The 23,727-nt window shown below is 48.7% G+C and overlaps 1 protein-coding gene across 1 annotated transcript in view; it reads left to right on the forward strand.

The window, feature by feature from the left end:
- Positions 1-23,727, forward strand: part of ASTN2 (astrotactin 2) — a gene marked incomplete at its 5' end in the record, with an annotated part of 331,301 nt that overhangs the window by 287,538 nt on the left and 20,036 nt on the right. The window contains one exon of the mRNA XM_080630379.1: positions 11,468-11,609. Within this exon, the coding sequence (XP_080486505.1) occupies positions 11,468-11,609 (142 nt within the window). The remainder of the gene's footprint in view (positions 1-11,467; positions 11,610-23,727) is intronic.

The following is a 23,727-nucleotide window of genomic DNA, read 5'->3' on the forward strand; positions in this document are numbered from 1 at the left end:
ACCTAAGCACGCCAGGCTGCCTCCATAGCACAGCACATGCCGGAGCAATCAGTGGGAGGCTCGCAAGAGTGGGCCCAAGGCTGTTTTATGCATGTGTGTGTGAGTGGAGGGGTGTGTATATATATAGAGAGAGATATATGTATAAAAAGTGCGTGTGTGTGTATTTTACTATGTTCAGCTATAAACTGTATGGGTTAGGTATGAATTAGAACCTTATAAAATGTGTTTACTCATTCTGTGTAACTCAAAGCGGGGATTAAACAGTAGGAAAAACTGACCAGGAGAATTTTCCAAGCAGAAACAATTTTACAGCTCTCATTGTGAACTTCAGAGCGAGGGGGTTTGGGGGTTTTTTTTTTGTATTTAGGATTTTTTCAGAGCAAGGTTTTTGTGTTTGAATTCTTATGGTTATTAGATAAAAGCAAGGGGAAGATGAGGAGGAAGGATGAATGGAGGAATAGCAGGAGAGCTTTCTGGCAGGCAGGATTCTCCCCAGGCACCTGAGCCCCATCCTCCTCTCCATCTCTTCTGACAATGTACTTTCTGTGCCAGTGGCATCCTGGAGGGCCTCCCCATGGCATGCTGTGCTCCTGAGCAGGTCCTGCTTTTCTCATCTTGAAAGCATCCTTTATAGGGAAAACAGTCCCCTAATGCTGCTGAATTGAAAGGGAATGGGCAAAGGAAATGAGCAATGGAAGCAGAGGCAGCAGGAAATCGAGGCTTCACTGAGCATCTCAGGCAGGGGAAGAAGAGAAGGAGGAGCAGAGGATGGGGATGGACTGAGGTCTTAGAGCCTGTTTGCCCTCTTTCTCATAAAGAAAGTCTGGCCAAACACCAAGGGAATAATCTCACCACTATCAAGTGACTTACCCAGGGTCAATTCCACTTGAGTGGTGTTCAATAAACACCAAGGTACATGCAACCCAGGACCTTTTTGTTGCTTAGTTCCTCCCGTTCTTTCTTTCCACCCTCTCTTTTGAGTCTCTTCTACCTTCTTGTTCTTGCTGCCATGGTGAATCATCTCTGCCTTCAGGACCCGTGACCCTTGTGCACTTAGCAGAGCCTGACTCACTCTTCTCTGCATGTTATTTCCAGCCTTAGGAAGGTTGGGGGTTGGTTCTTGGGGCTGGGGTTGGTTTGGGTTTGTTGTGGGTTTTTTTTCCACTTCACTTTATGAACATTTTCCAGGGGACTTGGGAAGGGAGGGGAGAAGAGAGACCTGAGAGGGTTCATTGTTTGGGTAATTTTCCCTACTGCTAAATGTCAACATCCTACGCCTAATGCTTGGGGAGGAGCAGGACTTCTATTTCAAGCTTTGCAAGGGATGGGAGAGACTCACCTTATCTCTCTAACATGGCCCAAGCGATGTTTGGGTTCTATTTAGGGATTTGAAGAAAAGAGGGAATTGATAACCTTGCCATATGAGCTCCGGGTTGGCTACCTGGCACTGGCTTCCCTCGTCAGCACGGATTCTGGAGCAGCCCTGGAATCCGTTTACCACTTGGCTTAATCCTGCTCTGCTCATTCTGGGAATCTGTCTTTTGTCGTCTGAGTGGTCAGATGTTGCACAGTTGCTGGTGATGACGTGTCTCCAGCTAGAGTGATCGGTGATCCTGGGGATGGGAAGTGTGCCGAGATACCTTGCTTTGCCAAGGATATCATCTAGGACTTTGCTGTTCCCACCATAGAGGGCCTGTGGTGAGATGGTTTCCCAGGGGACATCATCCGTGAGAGCTGCCCTGGCTACTAACAACTCCCCTTTCTCGTGGATGCCAGGATTCATTTATCTTGGTTTCTGAGAAGTATGACTTAAAATTCAGGCATTCCTTCTGTGCCAGCATCCTGCTGTGCATTTACAGCAGGTATCCGCAGTGCCTGGAGTTTGCTTACGTGTGAAATAGTTAATAGTCTTTCAGAGATGAAAGCCGGCTATTAATGGTTGGAGATCTGGGCTGCGGCTCTGGGTTATAGCCTCAAATTTGCCTTTTGCTGTCTTGAAAAAGTAATTTCCTTTCTTTGTGTCCCCGCTCCCTTGCCTGTCGCCTCTCCTGAGGCTGCAGCCTTCTGCAGTGCAGGTGTGATGGAGCTCACAAATGCTGCCACGTTGTCAGAGGTATTAATGGCCTTTGTGAAGTGCGCTGAAGTCTCTGGGTGTCAGCGCCTTGTTAACACATGTTTTGTCCTCAAGGAAACAGAATCCGCTCAGTTTAAGAAACCAGGGGTTGTATTCTGTCCTTGCGAGCCGCGGGCCTGTGCGGTGGTGCGGGAGATCCCGTCTCACCTTGTAGTTTTAGTGGGAAAAATGGGGTGATTGCTGATATGATGATGGATGCTGAAGTAGACTCCTCACGGCCAAGAGATTCCCAGCTCTTTCTCCTCTTCACTCGCTTGTGTCTTCTCATAAATCGAAACGGTGAAGAAAAATGTTAACTTCATTATGGAGAAAACAATAAGTGGATGATTCATTAGCTGTGTGGAGAAAGCTGTTGTGAAAATACTTTAGTAGCCCAGGTAATTCCTTGTTCAAGCACTGATGTCAACCCTTGCGTATGTTAATCCTGACCGAGTGGGTGTTTTTTAGCTTCTGAGTTTGGTCAGATAATTGCTTATTTTCTCAGTTTTATCCTGATACCACATTTGGCTTCTCTTGTGATACCTGCTTGGATAAATGGGGAGTTATGAAAAGAGGCACAGTGAAATGACCTCCTCTCTAGTCTGAATCCAAGGTAACTGGACGTATCTATACAAATATTTAGAACTCGCTGCGTTTGCACAAGTTTTAACCTTGGTCCTGCAAGCATGTACATTAGTTTATCTGGCACGCAAGTGTAATGGAACAGCTCACATGAATAAAGCTAAACATGTGTAAATGTTTGCAAGATACGGGTCAATAATTCTTTGGAAATCATAGCAAACTCCATTTTCTTATGGAGTGGTGTTCTCCTCTCCCTATTAGACAAGTGGTCTGAATATCTGTAATAATCATTATGGTGTGGTTGTTCCAAATAGCTCACAGCCAGGATGCAGAAACTCAGCTAGTGTAAATTGTTATTGTTCCATTGACTTCAAGGGAGCTACAGGAGATTTTATGAACTGAGGATCTGCCCCCACATTCTCAAATGTCCAGAACTGCGTATTAGGGCCAAATAAGAGGTCTGCTTCCATGTGGATGCCTCCATCAGGACCAATTTTTGTAAGTGTTCATTGGGTTCAGATTTGGCTGCAGTTGTGCATGCTGAGCCCTTTGGAATATACTGGTCCAAAGTCTTATCGCTAATTCATCAGCATCTACACATATTACCTCTATTTAGAAGAAATGAGGCCAACTAAAGCTGGTTGGCACTACAGGTAGTGATTTGCTTCACTTTCCAACACTGAGACATCAAGTGTAAGAAGGGACTGGGAGCAAGGTCAGGCAGTAGTGGCAATATAGAAGGATTGGCTGATCTAGAAGTCAAAAAATCCCACTTTCCTAATGAGCGCAAGGAGAAATGAAGCACAGACCTACCGATGGCTTTTCAGCAAAGCTTTACATTAATTTGCTTTGACAAATTACCCGAGCTAATTATGGGTTTAGTGATTAATTGCACACTGACTTTCTTTCTAGGAAATGTGCTTTCCTCCTCCTGCTAGCCTGGTGTTTGCATACGTGTTGTAAGGCTTGAGCTCCAGTGGGTGCAAGTCAGCCAGTGGGGTTCTGTGGGGCATTAAACTGCTGCAGTATTTGGTCATAAAGAGCTGAAAATAAAGGTAAGAGACTGCTCAGTAGAGCTGGAAATGAAAGACCTGACCCTCCTTTCTTCACAGACCATCATATACTAGGCAGGTTAGGAGGTTTGTGTAGGTGTAGCACCAGGTCCCACTTGGACTGGTCAGAATCACCTTGACATTGACCTTTCCTTAGGCAGGATCCTGGGATTTCCACTTCAAGTTTAGTCGTCTTAATCCCAGCAGAAGATGGAACCTCCTCATTACTCTGAACTGGTGGAGTCCAGGTCCTTGGTGCCATCTTTGCATCCAAACTCTGGGAGTCGTTTTCGGACAGTAACTTGTTCCCAAGGAACCGCAGGAGTGCAGTAGCTTTGTGCGTTTAAGAAGGTACAGGCTTTGTTGCTCTGTCTGAGGGATCTGAAACATCACTTTATGCTGTTGAAGAGTGGCTATGGGGCTGGTGGCGTTCCCGGTGAACATAAAGCTCTGCGCAGTCCCTGGATCTGCTACAGGCTGCTGCCTATGGACCTTGGGAACCACCAAGTGTTCTGGACCATTAGTCCATTGTTTAGAAATCTCTAATTTAAAAGAAGCTAAAACTGAAAGTAAGAATGGGGATAGGAGCTAGATCTGCAGTGGTGAGGGTGAGAACTAGATCTGTGGTGTTGGACAAGATCTTCTGCCAGACACAAAGTATCTGAGGACAAAGTTGATGTCTTTGTTTTGTGCCTGCACAACTCCCAGAACAAATGGGTTCCCTCTTCGCCTTGAAATCGAGTAACTACTTTAACATGCTGCAGAGCCCGAAACAAACTCCAAGGGAATAGATAAATTCACTTGGACTCTCCACCATGCTAATGTGAATACGTGGCTTTGAGATTGGAACTGGCTCATGCCTGGATGACTCCAAGCATAGCAGAGTCAGCTTGTGTCTGGCTGTGGTTGACCCTTAGCAACCCAGTGAACCTTGAGAAATACTGGAGGGCTGTTAGCAGAGAATGAAATGCATTAATTCTCACTCTCCTCCAGCAGTGTACAGCCTTGGGGGAGATGGAGGAGGTGATGCATTTTTACATGAGTTGAAGCAGTTTTTCTGAGGTCTTGGATACTGACTGTGAAAGAACTGTGATAAGCAGTCTGCAGAGAGCTCAGGTGAAGGAGCAGTGAGTCCAGTTGATGAGCCTGAAAGCAGAATATGCTCGTGATTACCCTTGTGCATCATGTTTTCAGAACGTTGCAGCTCATCCACATGAAGACCATTTCCTTCTGTCCAACTGGCTGCTCTTGATAAGAACAGTGCAAGACAGCTCATCCTTCAGTTCCATGTGGTGGTTCTGTATGGAGCAAGCTCTAGCCCTGGAGAGCACCAGCAAAGCCGTTCGAGGGACTTGTGTGGCACTAGAATGCAACTTTTGCTCTTAGCTCAGCTAAAGCATCGCTCCTTACATTTATCCATCTACAAATGCAGCCTTCCAGAAGAGCTGGGAAGCCCAGAGGAGAGCTCTTCATCATTAGTAATGTGTCTAGTAGCACATAGATATAGGAAGTTAATGCCCCAAAAAATCGTAACTTGGGCAAGGTGAAGTCATTCAGAGAAGTTCTGCCATTTGCACCTTTGCACAAGTTGGCAAGTGAGGCACAAACTGTGCCTGAAGCTGCCCAGCATCATCACTGGCTTTTCTGTTTCAGCCTGCACCCAGCCAGAGGGATTCCTGATGGATGTGCCTTAGAGAAAAGGAATTATCCCAGAGGCTGCAGGTTTTATGGGCATGGGGCTTCAGCTCCCATCTAACACGAGAAGCTGGCATGCACGGATGCTCCCAGAACACGGGCAGGTTTTTTTTCAGTAGTAACTAGGCCTTTTTATTTCTTTTAGAATCTGGCAAGCCGTGTAGGGAAGGAGGTTTTGACATCCTTCCACCAGGATCTGTAGGGACGGTTTGCTGTTAATGATCTAGGCAGCAAGACAGACCATCTGCTGATGTAAATCGGAACAGCTCTGTCGCCTAAAGTTATGTTACACTAATTTGGATCAGCCCATCATCTCCAAGACAAACCACCTTTCACTGCTTTCCCCCATCAAGCGCCAGCTCCGAAGCACATTAAACCCAGGAACAACCTTCTTGTGGAGGGTCCACCCAGCAAGCCTGTGCTCCCCATCCAAAAACCCAGTCCAAGCTTTCCTCTGAACCTCTTCTCTTTGGAGGCAGAGCCCTGGAGGAAGAGGAGGGTGGGATGAGGACCCCCAAAAGGTGACAGTCATGGAGGGCTGGGCACGCCATTTGTTGCCTCATTTCAGGAAGCAAATCCTGGCAAGAGAAAGTGGAGTAAGGTCTCTTTTTCCATCTGCTTCGCTGGCATTGTTCCGGAGGTCATTGTCGGGGACAGAGGTCCTCGCTGGGCCCCATCTGCCTTCCCTGGGCTCCCTCATCTATGCCCACTTGGGCCTCTGACATTCTACTCTGTTTTTCTTTCCTTGAAAATGGATCGGGAATTGGGAGCCGCTGCGCAGGAACGCGCCTGTTCCCCATTACAGCTCCACCGGGGCTGTAACACGATCGTGCCTGCTCCATACCCACACAGATATTTATTTATCCATACAGGCTTTCTCCTTGTTTTCATTAAGTTAGGCAGAAAAGGTTAATCTTTCTTCTGCTGAAGCTTCAAAACCAATCAAGCTAAATAAAATATGATTTCTTTCATTTCTTTTTTAAAGGACACTCTCTCTCTCTCTGATTTTTTTCCCCCCTTTAAGTACCAGAATGAGGTCACAGACAGAGATGCCACAAGAGTAAATTGAAAACAGGTTGAAAAAAAGCAAAAGGGAGAAAGACGGGGAGAGAAAACCACAATCAGAAGAAAGTGACTGGTAACGTCGCAGGGTTGGTTTCACCCAGGCTAGTAAAGATGTCAAGACAGAGACATGGGTGCCTTCCTACTTTCCCCTTTCTGCTCTTTCTAGGAATCTCAAAGGTGAATTGCAGCAGAGAGATCTCTCATCTTCATTTCCACTTTGGTTTGCACTGAGTTATGTCTGTGCCACTCAGCACCCGGACACAGGCTGAAGGTGTGGGAATGCCTGTAGAAAGAGGGCTTCCTTTTGCTCCTTTAATTTCCTGGAGGCTCCTGGCCTTGGTCTCTGGTTTAGTCTATAACTCCTGTCATCTTCAGTGGGGCGGTTGATGGTTAATACACCCTGCCTGCTGACCGCAGCCACTGGCGCTGGCAATGCTCACAGTGGAAGGACTGAGGCAGACTAAGACTGTTGGATGCTGCGAGCGAGCAGTCTGAGCCTTCTCCCACCCATTATCATTCCTCAGTCCCCATTCCTGACCATCTGAACCTCCTGCCACTAGATATGTGCTCATTCAAGAGCAGATTAACAGCTCAACCTTGCAGGCAAGCAGTTGAGTAAGGGATGTCCTTCTGCAGACCGGGCATCAAGTTGAGTTCCCAGATGGGTATCTGAGGGCCGTCACTGGTGGATGGACCTTGCTGTGGCCAGAAGTTTGCAAAGCTTCATAAAACAGGGTTAGCCCCCCGGCAATCTGTGCAGTTATTTTCCTGTGGTGTAGGGCACGCTCTGACCAACACAACACCAGCATCAGCGTAAGATGCACGTTTACGAAAAGAAAGAGGATGTTTGCCAAACTCCACAGCGTGTGTGCAGAAGAGGATGAGGCAGTAGCGAGGGGGTTGCACTAGAGACAGAAGGGAAATGCTACCTGGAGGGAGCTGCATCTTCATCGTCATCAGTAGCAGAGCAGAGACTGGTTTTCAGAAGCTACCTGGGGAATTTAGTGGTTTGGGGCAGACCAGCCCTGGAAGGCCGTGGTATGAAAAGATTCTTGCAGAGATTTGATGTGCAGTTGGGAGTATCAGCATCCCATTGCTGAGCACGATTGCTCCGTTACCTGTAACCAGTGTGCAGCAAGTGACATCTGTTGCTCTGTGCACAGCACTTACCACAGTGATGCTTGAGCTCTCGTCTGGATTTTTCACTACTGAGAAGTGAACACAGGTGAGGGATCCTCACAGGAGCTGGTCATCTTTCCTTGATATCTGTAACAGCCTGTTGCTTTATTTAGTGTGACATCAATTATTTATTACTATTAATGAAGGACACAGATGGCTGGCTGGTCAATAAAATGTCTTCTACTCCACAGAGATGATCTATTTAGCTATCATTTACTCTGCAGAGAACCTTTGGATTCTTTCTGAAATTTAATAACACAAGCAAAGATACCAATCTACAAGGTTTGTGCTTCTGTGCTGCTCGGGGAGGCTGAAATCCTTCTTTATATTTGCTGGCGGGCTGTGTGTGAACACAAGTCCAGATGGGAAAGAGAAGCCCCTTTGCTTTCCACCACTTATCCATATAATCCCCTTTATAAAGTGATCAAACTCCTTTAAAGATAGTTATGTTATTTGCCCTTCTCAGGAGTAGCCTGTTTATTCATATCCAATTTACTTGCTCTTGCCATTACTGCCCATTAGCCTAAATATTTCTTTTCCATCTGAGTGCCTGCCCTGTAGATGTATTAACAGGGCTATGTATCTCCACTTGGTCGTTTTATGTCTCTCCTTGCATAGTAAACTTGTCCTTTTTGCTATTTCCTTGTGAAGCCTTCTCTCCTGCTTTCCCCATGCCTTGTTCTTAAGCACAGATGAGCAGTGTTACATACTGAGCTCTCACCATGGCTGGTATTCCTCTATTGCTACATCCCAAGACCACTTTTCCTTGGTAGGACAACGTTAGTGCTCCCTTATCCTCCTGTAATGCCAGCAAGAGCACTCATTGCCTTAGTGACATTCCAATGACTAGGTTCCAGTCTAAACCTAGGGAATAACTTGTTTTCTGGCCCTGGAGAAGGCTCAGGAAATTTCTCTCAGAGCATCATGGACTGAACAACAGCCTCTGACTTCTTTTGTGCAAGATGCACTAATAAAGTCGCTGTGTGCTCTGCTTCACCCAGGGGAGAGCACAGCAAAGCAGCTCCCTGCGTTCACTGTGGATTGACAGCTCTGGGTAGTCAGTTTGTGCCTGGGGCATCCTTTACCCACTTCATCTTTGCTCCATGGTCTGCACAGTCCGGCACAGCCAGCAACCTCACTGCTGCTTATACAGGTGCAGAAAGACTCCCAGCCTTGGGGCTGAGGTTTCAGCACCTTTGCTAGCGTCTGTTTTGCTATTTTCATAACAACCTCTTTGCTTTTGCTTGATTGTAGCAGGTCCAAAGAGAGGGGAAAGTTCCCCAAAGGCTCAGGGTTGAACACAAAACACCGTCTTGATGTAAGGATTTTATTGCAAGGGTTTTGGCTTAACCCAAGCTGACACTGTGTTGGTGGACACTGAGAGCTCCATTTCCTTGCATGCAGGGGGACAGCAATGCAACAATCTGTGCAGGTTTGATCCATGGCAAACCACTGTATGATGGAGCTGCCACTGTGTTTCAGGGCAGTGCTCACTGCGACCCTGTGTCCCTCAAAGCTGCACAGGAAGACCATGAAAGATGAGCACTCTGAAGGTAGTGGGTGCCTTACAGAGTTAGCACTGCAGTTGTAATGCACTCTTAAAGTCACTGGTTGAACATGACATTTTTCCACCCCCTTTGCAGTCCTCTGCAAGTCCAGTTCCACCCTCTGCACTCCCTGTCTCAACCCTGTGTTTTTCTCTCCTGTCCCATCTCTTCTGCTCCCTGGCACAGATGTCCTGACTGATGCTCCTGGTACCCATGCACTGTGAGTCCAAATCTCCATTTGGTCTTGCCCAGTTGCTCATCATGGTCTCTCTGCCCAGCTTTTCTCTTTCCTACCCCTCACTGGCTGCTTCTCAACCCTGAGTGCTCTGGAGGAAGGTGTGAGATCCCACAGCAGGCCCCTGTGGGATGATGTTCCCCCTGTGAAGTTTCCTCCTGGTCAGAAGAGAGGTTTCTTGCGGTCTGCAGAGGCTTAGGAGTTCTTGCTCCAGTTCAGCAGCACAATCTGCTCCTTTATTATGTGTTTGTGATTCATCTGGTTTGTAAGTCACGGCAGTGTCTGTTCTCAATGACTTCTGGTGGCAGGGAGTTCCCCAGCCCGGCCCAACGTCATATGAAAAGGGATGGAAATGAAAGTTGGAAATGAGCGATAGGGTTCTGTTTGTTTGTTTAAACCATAAACCCAGAGCTAAGGGGCTTGCTCAAGGCCAGTCAGCACTTGTGACTTCCAAGCAGTGATTTTACCATTGCCAACCCAACCTGCCCATTGGGTTGACTTGGGATTTGGTATGGACCATGGCTGGGAACTGGGTTAAACTACAGAGACTGGTGACAGAGTTGCCTGAAAAAAAAAGTTTGGAAAGAACAAGTCGTGCTGGGAGCATTAAAATGAATAATTAAGGCTTGGATTCCTTTAGGGAGGAAAAGAATTTATTGCTGCTCTTTTCTCTAGCCAAGGGGGACATTTGTTACTGAGTTGTGTATTTTGAGACAAGACTCCAATGTGGTTTGGAGGGGTTGAGGAGGAGGGGTTTTCTTCTTCTACCTGGGTAATCCAGCCACACAGTGAGACCTTCTGGGCTGGTTATAGCACTGGGTTATTTCTTAGGGTCTATAGCAAGAACTTAGACTTGTGCTTCATTTCAGTTGTCCTCAGTCCCTTTTTCTTTTAGGAATATGAAGTGCTGAGAAGGGAATTCTCCTCCTCCCTTTGGTGTGGTGTCTTGACATTTACACATGCACAAGGTACCTGGCACAGCAATCTGCATCCAGGTTTGCTTATACCAGCATAATTCGATCAGCTGCAACAGCCCTTTCTCTGATTCCCATCAGTAGGAATGGGGGCACAACCAGGGCAGCTGCTCTGGCTTTTTTCACTGCTGGAGACCTTGGGCTTTCAGTTACATTGATGTAAAATGGGAATTGAATGCAATGAGCTCTAACTGATAGACAACCTGCCCACTGCAAGGAGACAGGTTGCACGGCAGTGGATAATCATGCCCCAAAAGCTCAATAAATGGAGCGTTTTCCGTTTCAGCTGGGTCATGATCTAAGTGTTTAATAAGCTTTAAAAACCAGAAGACCAAGGAAAAAAAAAGGTTTTTCATCATTTTTAATTAGGCTTTTTTTTTTCTTCAAAAGCTTGTAAAGGAGTGAGTGTTCCTGAGCACAGCTGAAGGAGCTCCAGTCAGAGCTCCAGGAGCTGGCAGGGTGCATAGGAAAGGGAACGCAAAGCTCCTGATTTTCATTGAATAAAAATAAAACACACAAAAAAAGCCCCAGCACGTTGAGAGAAACTCCATCCAAGCTCTAAAAATGTCTCCTTCCTGATAAGCTAACACAGCAGAAATACATTTCGCTGTCACAGGTGATTATTGAGAAAGGCCACGTTCCCCTTAAGAACTGACTGCAGATGGAGTCCCTACTAGGAGAGCCCTATTTATCCAGGCTTCCGGCTCTCCTGGGGACCCAGAGCCCATCCCTGGATGGTGGTCCCCCATGTGGTGCTTGCAGGGAGTCTGCATGTTGCCTGGATGCTCTATGAGTGCACCTTCCACTGTCCAAGCACTGATCGGTGGATCCCTAGCAGCTGATGGCCCCAGTGTTTTCTACTTGCTTTGTCCACAGGTGACATTCTCCATATGGATTTGGGGCCATTCTTACCACAGCTAGAGTGTGTTGATTGCCTGTCCTACGTAGAGGTGTTCCTACAGTGGTTTTTAAATGGTCAGCAATAACCTTGCACCTGTATTGACGCTCATCTCTTTGCTCCCCAGGAGAATCCCTGAGCTTTGCGGATGATTTGCTTTCTGGCCTTGCAACCTCCTGTGTGGCAGCGGGTAGGAGCCATGGAGATGTCCCTGAAACCAGCATCTATTCAGTCATTTTCAAGTGCCTGGAACCAGATGGTCTGTACAAGTAAGGAGAGGCACGTGGGGAGGCGCTGAGGGCAAGGAGGGGTCTCCAATGCTGTTATTGTTACTGACTTTTTTGGTCAGCGCTACGTTGCGCCAGATGATGAGACTCTTGCTTTGGGTTATTGGAATGGAAACCCAGTGTCTACAGCACTGGAGGCACTGGGAGTCTGAGGGGAGAACTGGAATAACTCACCTATTTCAGTATTCTTCCACGCCTTATGGATAGGGTTATGTGTCATGGATGGGCTGAGCTAACGTGGTCAGATGGAAGCAAGCTGTTGAACGCCTGGTGGACTGAAATAGCAAGATATCAGAAGTGTGATAGCTGATGTTTATGGAAGTTGCTGTTTGTATCAGGAGATGTACAGCAGGATCAGAGAGACACCAAATCCATCTGCCCACCACCCAGTTCCTTCTGCAGGGATGATGGCCACCCCTGTGCTGATGTTCTTGTGTCTTCTGAGATGTTCTTTGAGCACAGGCGATTGGCTTTTCTGTGTGAATCCTGTGGAGCAATTAGTGTCCAAAGCCAAGGGATCATTTCAGGATCTGAGTGTTAACTTCTCCTTCAGTATTGTTTGGAGGGAGAAAGAAACAGAGAAAAAAAGGCAAGGAGACAGAGGAGAGACAGACTAAGCAAGAGAGAAACACCCAGGGCTTAATGTCAGAGGGACTGTAATAATTAAAACGCATTTTGTAGTGAGTAATGAAACTTTTTATGGGACCACAAAAGCATTTAAAACGAGAGCTGGCAAATGGTCTGTCAACGAGAACTTTTAAAGATCTTGATTAATACTTTCCCTTTGCCTCGCCCTCCACCACCTCCCCAGTTCAGTATGTTGACAGCCTCTGAAGAAGGAGAAGCTTTTATTGCACATCTCTCGAGTGGGGCTGTGTCCAGGAGCATCTCCAAGTGATACCTCTTGCCATTGAATGGGTTTAGATGTTTTCTTGTTAAACATACATAATGCATCAATATAATTATTAGTATCTATGTGAACTGGGCTGCTCTGAAAAGGTGCCAGGGAGAGGCTGGAGCAACCACAGTGTTTGCTATCGACCCAACACCCATAAACTCAGCTGGTTGTGGGCTCTCAGCCTTTAGGCTGCTGAGGGCACTGGGTGATGGAAGAAGTCACTGGGTTTGGTGAGGAGGCTGCTGCCGAGGTGAATGCACGGAGCTGGGAGCCAGAAGGTCTGGCTCTTGGGCAGCCTGGGCTGCCAAATCATCTTCCCCATCTGCCAGGCAGGGATAATTGCACTCACCCGTCGCTTTAGGGACTCTGAGATCTGATTCCTGATGTCTGCAAAGGGCTGGGAGAGCCTTGGGTGGAAGGCGGAAAGCTTTGTCCAGGGTTTTGTCATCCCTTTGGTCCATGCCAGGCTTCTGCTTCGCAGTCATGAGGCACATTGCCACGGAGGGGGTAAGCAGAGTCGGTGATGCCCCATGTCCTGGGGGTGGCTGTGGGCAGCTCCTGCTCTCTGTGGGTGCGCCTGGGTGTGGGACAGTAGCTTCCATGGGCAGCTGTGACTGCAGACAGCATCCGCTGGCATCGAGGAGCTTTGGACCACATCCTTGTGTGGGGACAGGCCCTAGGGTAACGCACAGTGCTGGCTCCATCCAGCAGCTAATGCTTAGGAGGGCTTGGCACACCATTCCCAGGGCAGTGCACGCTTAAATGCATATGTATGGACACGTGTATGGATAAATGTCCATGTTGGCGCTTGCGGGGCATGGACCCACACTCCTGGGCATCATATTGATGTGCATCAATATTGAATGTGCATGCCCCAGGACACCTGCATGGACTGATACATGTGTCTGATGCATTGCTATGGATGCATGCAGATCCAACACACACATTTGCTCCAACCTGGGACCTAACCAGCACGTGTTTACTTAGCGTGTGGGCATTCTCAGGTACATAGGCACACACATTAAATATTCCTCTGCTCAGATGTCCACACAGTTGCAACACAGCATGAAGAAAGCCAGGACAGTGAAATGTGAGGCTAACAGTCTGTTCTGAGCCCTCGCAGACGGAACAACAACAGAAACAGAGGCACGGGGTCATTGCTTAAATTGAATTTCTTCTGCTTGTTTCATTTGTTTCTGTGGAAAAACAGCTATCTTGGAAGGCTCTGGCCTGGGTATAATCCTGATTATAGCCACTCAGCAGGGACCTGTGCTTTTCTCTAGGCTGTTGGGTGAGCACACAGGCTGCAGCATCAGAGCTCTTCAAAAGCAAATGCTTTGGCTTGTTTGGTAGTCTGAGGGTGTCATGTAAACCGAGAGAGGGGACTCTGAGATCATGGAAGTCTCTTCTGCTCTGTAAATGCATTGGACACGCTGTCCCTTTTCTTTTGTAGTACCTACTGCAATTACACCCTGTTGTTGACCATTTATTTGGAGTCTTACCAGCCTGAGATCAAAGCTGGGCTTGAGCATGGAAAACAAAACCAAGAAATGCTCTACAAGCAAATAAATAAACAGAGCGTGATTGATTCCTCTGCTTTTGAGACTTCTGAAATTTCAAAACATAAACTAACAAAAGGAGAACTCATTCCTTTGTCCTTTGCAATTTCAGTCTGATGAAAATCTACTATCGCCTGTCATCTCTTTTCTTGCCCTTGCCTGTGGTATGTTGGGGTTGGGATGCTAGTCCCTGCACAGAGGGCTTTCAGAGGGAAGGTAGTTCATGCCAGGAGAGATGGGTACCATAGGTTCGTGTACACGTATGGACACTGCTGCTGGTCTGTCACGGTACCCATGCGTGGGGATCCATGCTGCAGCCATGTGCATGCATTTGGGTACCTGGACACAGGGACACTGAGGATGGTCCTGGAAGACTGTTGAGTTTGATTTAAGCTCTTAAAAACCAAAAGTCTTTAATTCTTGCAAAATACATCACAGGAGAGGGGATTGTTCTCCCCCGAGGTCAGCTAGACCAGAGCAGCCTGTCAAGCTTCCTCCCAGGTGAATCTGGACGAGGATGGGGTGAGGAGGACAGAGGGAGAGACGTCCATGTGTCTGTTAAGTGCTTGTCTTACATGGACAAGCCAGCGTGGGCAGCAGTTAATGCCAATCAGACTGATGGTTTGGGAGCTTGGGAGCACCGTGCTGTGACAGGCAACTTGTGATGCACCAAGCACCAAGCCCCAGTCAAGAGAAAGGGCTCTGGCTTGTCTCAGAGGTCCGAGGACTGAGCTTCCATAGCTCAGCACCCTACAAACCCAACCAATCTCTTCACTGTAGAGACAGGAGCTTCCCTGGTGCATCCCACAGCCTCCCTGAGTCCTCAGCCCAGCTCATCCATCTCAGTTTCTCATCCCATCATTCCATGAGTGCCTGGGGATGTCTCTTCCCTGGGCTGTACCTGCTCAGCTGCTGGAGAGCAGCTCTGCCAGCCCAGCACGTTCCCTTCAGATACTTGAGGAGACACCAAGTATCCCTCAGCCAAAAAGGGAAATTCTGGAGAGGGAAATGAAAACCCCCTCTGGCTCCTCAATGGAGCTGCCCTGCAAACACACCAACTTCTTCCCCATGCCACAGATACTATAATTATAGATTAGATTAAATCCTAATGTCTCACTTTATTTACATTCCTGACCTAGCCTATTCATTTCCGGTGTTTGTGCCAAGAATCAGCACAAAATTTACTGGAAATAATATGGAAGTCATCAGGATCCCTACCAGAGCCTTTCCTTGGAGTGCGTTCATGTGCTGAGAAGGAGCCTCCACTTTGTATTCCCTTTGCTGGCTCAGACAGGGTTTCCCCAGGGGGATCCTGAACCAGCCCAATGACTGTGGCTGGGAGAGTGTTTCAGGAGTGCTGGAAAGGTGGAGACCCCTTCTTAGGGGGTGAAGGTAAGGCACTGCCATTGGATAGAAGGGGATGCAGTTAGACTTCGGAATGACAGCACAAGGCTCCCATCCACAGCCACGACCCACCAAAACCTGCCTGGCCAACGTGACGCCCTGTAGAGCCTGAAGGCCACCTCCAGCATGGCCAGGCTTACCCTCTACCATCATGCGCTGCCTACCAGTGAATATACCTTTGTTTTAGGTGAGCTTAAGGAAAGAGGCAAAGGTGTTGAGTAGGGGGAACCCATCATAGCATGGAGAGACAGAGACTGCAACTCAGCAAGCTGAATGTGCTAAAGGAGCTGGCCCAGAGCAAGGCTGATTAACGTTGACTGACCTCGGCCTTGCACATAGCTGGGATAAAGAGTGGAATGGAAACCTTTGGTGCTCAAGACTGCTAATGCTGGCAGCAGTCCCCGTGCTCCTTATATGATACTAATTGTTATTGTTGGTCTTCTGTCAGGAAGACACATGAATGAGCACTGGAGCAATTGGAGACAGATCCCGAATAGCTCAGTGGCATGGGTTAAAACACATCTGTTACAGCCTTGGCTGAGTCCCCTGTGTGCACAGGAGCTGTGCTGCTTCATTGAATCCACCTCTTCTCTTCCACATGCTCTCCAGCTTCCTGAAGCCGAGCGGTGTATGGCTGTAGTTTCTTCTCAGGCATTCCTGGCTTGCGGAAGCTCAAACAAGGCAAGTCAGGAGTCAAACAAGTGTTTGCTAATCCCAGGGCTGTGCTCTAAATGCAGGCTCATCCTTCCTCCACAGTTTAAGGTTGCTTCAGAACCAAGCTGCCAAATGCTGGCTCGGATGTGTGGTTGTTTCTGCTGAAGTCGGTCCAGCACCGAGCTGTCTGGGCCCATCTGGGCTGTGTGCACATCACTGCAGTGGAGGTGGATCGGCCCCATGAAGGATGGTCTGTACAGGGAGATCAGGGGCTCAGCTGAAGAAGGAGAGAATCTCTCTTTCTGCTGATATTAAAGAAGTCCCATGCATAGAACTTGAGGAAGGTTGGGCTCCTGTTGCAGTTTCCAGCATTAGGAATGTATGCATGCAAAAGCTGTAGAGAAGGCATTCATGCTTTCTTCATGTCAAGTCAAAGTGCTGGAGGTTCTTCCCAACTTTACCATTTACTCTATTAAGTGATTTAAGCAGATCACTTTGTCTCACTTTCATCTTTACTCTTTTCCTGTCCCTTTATCAGCTCAGGTTTTTAGCTCTCTCTCACTATCTCTCTACAGCCCAGCCTGGGTGAATCAGATCAGGGCCTCCATGTGCTGCTCCAATGCTGCTAAACCAACCATTTGCCATCACCCTTCTAAAAGTTGGGATTCTGCCTGAATCCACCTCCTGATCTGTTTCTGCCACCAGTATTGAGCCACCTGGGACAGATCTGGAGTCAGGAGGTGCCTTTCCAGTGACCTCAGTTGGAACCTGCTTCCCTTGTATCTGCCAACTGTATGAGCATCTCTCTCCTTTTTGCTGGAAAGATCAGGTTATCCACCCCAAATTCTCTGTTTCTGCTCATACCTCATGCCACAAAGAGAAACAGAACAGCCTTTGTTACCTCCTGTGGCCAGCTCCTCCCCACCCCTTCCTCAGGACATCCAGATTGAAATAACATCCTTGGGTTTGTCCTGAAACCTTCCAGTAGCCGAACCCCAAATCTGGCTGGGTCCAGACCCATTGGCTTTGCTCCTCTGGATGGCTGGAGGAAGGCTAGCAGTGGGGGAGTAAGGAGGAGGAGGCATGGACAGGTCATTGTGTAGGGTGTTGCAGTGGTGAATGTAGGATTCTTCCTGGAAATGGTAATGGGTGGAGAGGAGTTTGGCCTCTTCTTCTATTGGCAAATGGACCTTTGCAATTCCACCTTTTCCCCGTCACCAATTCCCCTGTCACCAACCCTTTACAGTTACAGACTTGGAGAGTATTCCTATTTCGGAGTGTGTAGGAACCTAATGCCACTAACACAGGCCCGTCCAAGTCTTATCTCATTGAGTAATGGGAGAGATGCGATATAAATATCAACACGGGCGTTGCTGGCTTTGGTTTGCTTCTAATCCAGGAAAAGCTGCACTGCACTACTGATCGGAGGCATTTGTTTTGTTCAGCAGTTCCCCATGGTATAGAGCACCTTTTTCCTGAAGGCTGGAAAGCTGAGGGCTGCGTTGATTTGATTCTTAGAGCGGGGTTTGACCCTTCTCCCCTTCCAGGACACAAGGAATTCACTGCTTGGTGTGGGTGTTACTTTTATCTTGTAGGGAAGAAATGGGTCAGAAGAAGGGCAAATGGGTTTTGCTTTTCTTGGTCATATCCTAACTATAGAAACTGAGGCAGGGAGAGGTGATGTGACTGAGTGGGAGCTGAGCAGAGTCCAGGGATACCCTTGCTCACACTTAGGAGTACTTAAGAGAATTGCTTTTCTGGACAGGGGATTCAGCAATGCCTCCTGCACTAATGCCACCTCCTCTTCCTAACTTCCTCATGCAGGCTGGGACCGCGCACCTGAGGGTGCACATAAGAAACCTGAGGCATGCCCTCAGTGCTGCTGCCTCTCCTCTCTCTTGTTCGCGGTGTGTTGGTGTTTTTTCCCCAGCAAAGCCAAACCGGGCAGCAAAATGCCTTTCTTTGCACAGTACTAGAGACCAGCGGGTGATGGTGCCGCTTTGCCAGCCACGGTTCCCCCCTCTGTTGCTGGAGCACAAGCGAAGCTCCTGCTGCTCACATCACTTCGCGGGAGCGCTGCTCGCTCGCCTTGCGGGGGGCAGCAGCGGGGCTTTGACACCAAGAGGCAGTGTTACATCGCGTGTGCGGCTGCAGGTCCTGCACGCAGCCCAAAACAAGCTCTGCCCGTGCTGATCCTTGGGAGGTAAAATACGGGCAAGCGTGATGCAGAGGGATCCAAACAGCCCGTGCGCGAGCCAGACCGGGCCAGACGCTGCACGGCCGTGTCCCCTTGGCAGCCCCATGGCTTTACACCTGCCCTGCCAAGCAAGAGGAGACCAAAGGGGGATCAGACGGGGTGAAGCCTGGGCACGCAGGGCTGGTCAGCAGCAGGGTTGGAGCTGATGCCCTATTTATTACAGTGCTGATGATGTTTTCCTGCTCAGGTCCCATTAGGGTGATTGTCCCTTTGCTGTGTGGTGTTTTGTGGCTCCATAGCTCTCGTACACCCCAGGCAGGCTTTGTCTCTGTAAAATGATGGTTGGGTTTGCCACGTGTGGGTTCATGGGACACTAACAAGCACATTGATGTTTGGGTTGGAAGTTTCTGTCTCCTTCGACTGTTTCCTTGCACCCAGTAGCAGCTCAGACTGATATTTGCAGACAAATCAAGTTTCTAATAGGCCAATTCTATTCCTTAAGGAGTGGCCAAAAGCAGCTCAGCTGTATCCATGAGTATGCAGGAAGGATGTGAGAAGCTGCTCTGGTGCCCAGGTGTTCAGATAGTACTGCACCCACAGATTTTATCTGAACCTGGGGCCATACCTCAGCCCAGGGAGTAAATCACCTTAGACTCTGGATGGGACCCCAGCTCCCAAAAGCTGGAGATATTTGCCCCAAAAGGTGATGCTTATCCAAATCAGACAAGTCACAGGCTAATCTTACCTGCCCATCTTTTCCTCCATGCTCTAGAGGCAAAGTTTGGATGCCATACCTACAGGATCCATCCCAGCTCAGACCAGCAATGTGCATATATCTCATATATAGCTTGCAAGTCCATTAAACTAGTTAAGTGGGTTTGGTTGTTTCCTTTTGCCAAAGGACACCTGCAGCACATCCCACCCCATCCTTTTCTTGTTAACAGCAGCACAGTGTCCCTCACTAGCCTTGTCTGTCAGAGATCACTTTGTATCTTCATTTTCCTTCTCTTTTTGGGTGTGTATTTAAAACCCAAAATCTCTTTTAGTCTTTGACTCATGCAGCGCATTACATCTGTAAGCATCCACATCCTGGTTGTGCCACACTGGGGTTTACCAGCACACAGCAACCCCTCCAGCAATTCCACCCGTTCTCCCTATCAAAATCATGGGACAGGGCTGGTTCCCACCTGCAGGGAGTTTGTCATGGGGGAGATGATGGTGATGTGTGTGAGTGATGGAACCTGCACAGGAAGTTGCTGAACTCAGCCCCTTTCCATTAGATCTCAAGCGACCTTTAACTTATTCCTTGGGTTTTGGGATTTTTCCCTCCTGCAAAAGAATTTTGATTGTGTTTTCCTAGTTTGAGGATATTGGCTGTATCTAGACTAGAAATCCCTTGACTTCACTTGTTCACAGCCCTCATTGCCTGTCTCGAGTTATGTTAGTGCTCAGATGCCAAATCCCTGCTGCAGAACCCACGTTTGCAAAAGTAGCCAGTGAATTCAAGCGTCTCCATTTTGAGACCATCATCTTCAAGGCTTCACAGGCAGAGCCACAGCTCCCGTTGGCCTCAGCTGAAATTGCACCAGAGTAGGTCAATGTGAAATGGAGACACTCAGTGGTTAGCAACTAACTTCAAAGTAGCTGCTTCTTCCTGAGTTTTCCCACCTGTAAAACCTGTGTTAAAAGTGAGCTTCACCCTGTCTAGGTTTCCTATACAGTGAAGAAAACAGCATCATGAAATGAGAAAGACAAGAAGTAGCTTCTTGGTTGCAGAGGTGGCCTCTACACAGTGAGGTGGGACTTGCCCTGAGTGGTGGTCCCTGCTGGAGCTTGGCTTGGTCCCTGGGCTTGCTTGGTCTCCTAAATCTGATGGCACATGGTATTGCCAAGGATATTTGCTCTGCATACCTTCAGAGTGATTGCTCCCAGCTCACATGCCCTCATTGCTCCTGGTCACCTCACACACACACTCACTTCCCTCATTAGGAATGAGATAAATTTGATTATAGAGCAATATGGTTTCTGTTATGAAAAGGGGAAAGAAAATACCCTGGCTTTCACTGAAACCCCTTGGAGCCAAAGCTTATGTCATAATTCAAATGTTCCTTAAGAAAGAAGTAGGGTCTGAGGGTTGCTTTAGTTCAGGGGATGGTGGGGCAGGGTCCTGCATTAGATGAGCTGATAGGGCTGGGGTTGGAGATTTGCTGCCCTGGCAGGAAGGGTGTAAATGGAGCCCTGATTCAGGGAGCGTGGTGATGGGTCACTGGGAGAAACAATCCCAAACACTTTGGGCCCTGGCTAGGCAGAAACCAGCCCAGAGCTCAGTGAGGTCCCTTCTTGCAGCAGCATCCGTCCTGCATGGGCAAGGATTGATGTGTGTCCCTGGCTTGGGCAGCCTGTTCTCCAGTGGAGGCTGCTGTCTTAATAACAGCATCTTCTTGATGAACTGTGAGCTGAGCTGTCCCAGAGCAGGTCTGGGATAATGCCTGAGTCACATCAATGTGGCTTTCCCTACTTTATGCCCATAATGTAGAGAGAAGACAGAAAGAAAGACTCTGTCTCATCCCTACCCTCTATCTTGCCCTCCCAGCTGGCCTCATCCCCATCAAAGCAGGATGTCGGGACTGGAGGGGACCTGAAGCTGCCTGGGGTAATCCTTTGTGGCACTGCAACAGGCTGTGATGTATTTGCCTGAATGAAAGGCTGCCTCTGGGGATCATCAGCACTACTGGTGTCACCCTCCCTGTCCTCTCTGTCTCTTGTGCTTCTCCCCTCTGGGTTTGGGGGGTTTGTGAGGTTTGGGTACATTTTGTGGTGCTGGACCTGAGTGCATGGAGATGTATGGATGAGGCTTGGTGTGCCTTTCTGTCCATACTGGTTATGGGCTTGGATCTGGGGAGCTGGGACACCTCACTTTGCTGGGGGTCTTTCCCATACTAGCAGCAGCAGCAGGTACTTTAGTGCTACCTAATAGCCCCATACACCCACCATCCCATAACCCTTATCCCGCAGTCTGTATGAGGTGAAATCATGGCCAGATCCTGCTCTAAATAACCCCTGGCTGTGCAGGTGTGTTTGGAGATGTTTGATGAGGACACGTGTGGCCGTGCACACGTGGAGCAGTGTGTGATGGTGTGGATTAGCCCCATGCTCTGCCAGGTGAAGCAAACCCTTTATGCAGGGATTTCCACATCATTGCCACCAAAAGTACTGCAGAGAGTGGAATATCCTATCTACTGCAGAAGGCTGCACCTCAGGTTCCCCTTGGCAGTGTACCCCATCCCATGCTCCCCAGGGAGCAGCTCACAATGGCTTTGAGCTCACTGTGGCTCTTCGATTGCATATCCTAACCTGATGCTCCAGCAGAGCTGCCCAGTGCAGCCCACCCCATGGCGTGAAGCCCACCTACATCACCCCACATGGCTGCCGAGCTTTCATCTCTGTCCCTGGCTTGTACCTGCTGCACTGCCGCACGCTGAATTGTTTTCCAAGTGGAAACATGAGTTGAAGTATTAACTCCACAAGGGCCTTTCTGTGCAATGCACTGGGATTAAATATTTATGTTGGCAAAAAGCATGTAATAGGCAGCTCGAGATCAGAGATAATGAAATTGAGGTGTGTGGAGAAGGTGGGGGGAGCCAGGAGGCTTGCAGGAGCAGGAGGGAGAGGGACCCAGGTGGGCTGTAGTATGTGCATGGGCGATTGCTTTTGGTTTTAATACCCCACCTGCTTGTGGGGGGATCCCAAACCCATTGCTGGTAGATCTGCAGTGCACAGGGGAGAGCAGAGATCACCCATCACCATTCCTTGTGTGCACACCAGCATCGGGTGGGAGTAATTGTCACCTGGGTGGCTTTAACTTGGAGCCCATCTAAGGTGAGGTGGGACAGAGGCTGTCCTGGAGAAGATGTAGCAAGGGTTGAGACCCAGTCTGTTTCATCTGCAGATGATGTACAATCCTAAATCATTAATAGCAGTGATACAAGATCCCTCAGTCTTCCAGACCGCTGCAGTCAAGGTTATTTACCGGTGACTGCATCCGATCGGGAGCAATGTGGTTTGGATTATGCAGAGGGTTCCCGGTCAGGTCAGGAGGATGCTCATTGCAGTGACAGCAGCACACCAAGCATGGAATGCCCATGTAGGCCTCCGTGGTGGGTGTTACTGGAGAGCCCATCCTTGGGGTGCAGGAGGGGAGCGGGCAGAGATGAGGTCCATGGCAGAGAGGGTGCTGAGTGATGCAGGAGGGAGGACCTGCTCCTCCACCGCAGGAGAAGAACCCGGAGCGCATCCAACAGCGAAGGGTGCTGCTCTTTCTCAATTCATTATCTTTATGAGACAACAACATCTCCCTATTTCCACCCAACAACAAGCACCAGGGCAGGCAGCACACGGGGGGTGCGAGGCCCACACCGTGCTGTGGGACAGTGGCCAGTCATGGAGCCTCCAGGGAGGTATGAAACAAGGCATGAATGGAGTGTTAGGAGAGAATGGAAACTCTCCCCTGGCTCCCAGGCTGGCTCTTTTGCGGGGGGTCCCTTGCTCACGATGACAGAGCTGCCTCTCATAAACACATGTTTCCTCATCCCCGTTTGTTCCTCTCTCTTGTGCAATCTCTTGTACCAGACGGGAATGGGAGTGAGTCCCAATGGTACGTGAATGTGTTACAAAAAGCCTTCCCACCCTGCCACCAACGAAGTACTGAGAAATAACAACAGGGTTTGAAAGGAAAAAAGAAAAGAAAGATGGGGGGAGCCAGATGGATTTGCTACCAGCCATGAGTTATTGCTCTTGAGCGTAAACTCAAGGGCATGGCTATGCTGGTAGTTTGCAGCATCAACCAGCACTCAGAAGCCCCCACTGCACTCAGTGCTGTGAATCCCTCTGGGAAAAGGAAATTCCTTCCTCAGAGCAGTTTTCTGGGTGAAAAACATGGGACAAAAATAGGGGCAAAGTAACTTGGCTGAAAACACACAATGCTCAAACCAAGAGATAGTCCCAGCTCCATCCTACCTGCCCTACACTGTCCCCTGGGCTGGGTTGTTTCACTTGGGCCCTGCTGCTGGTCCATGGGTGCTGGCCAGGCTGCCCTTCTCAATGAACATGCTAGGATGGAGCACAACTAGGGTGAGGTGTGAAGCTGAGGAGTAGGAGCAAGGGCAAATCACACCATCAAACATAAGTCTCCTGGACCAGTAGTATTGGTTAGAACATTTCCTGGACCCCGGCTGGTGGAGCAGGGATGGAGGATCCATGTGTTAGCTCTAGCTGCAGAGGAGGAAGAACTGCTGCGCGCTGCAATCCTTCCATGTAGAAGGAAAAGCAAAGGGAGAAACCTGCACAGATCAATGCCCCCTAAGGAGCATTTGCAGGAGCATGAGGCTG

Source organism: Psittacula echo, assembly GCF_963264785.1.
Source record: "Psittacula echo genome assembly, chromosome: 16".
Lineage (NCBI taxonomy): Eukaryota > Metazoa > Chordata > Aves > Psittaciformes > Psittacidae > Psittacula > Psittacula echo.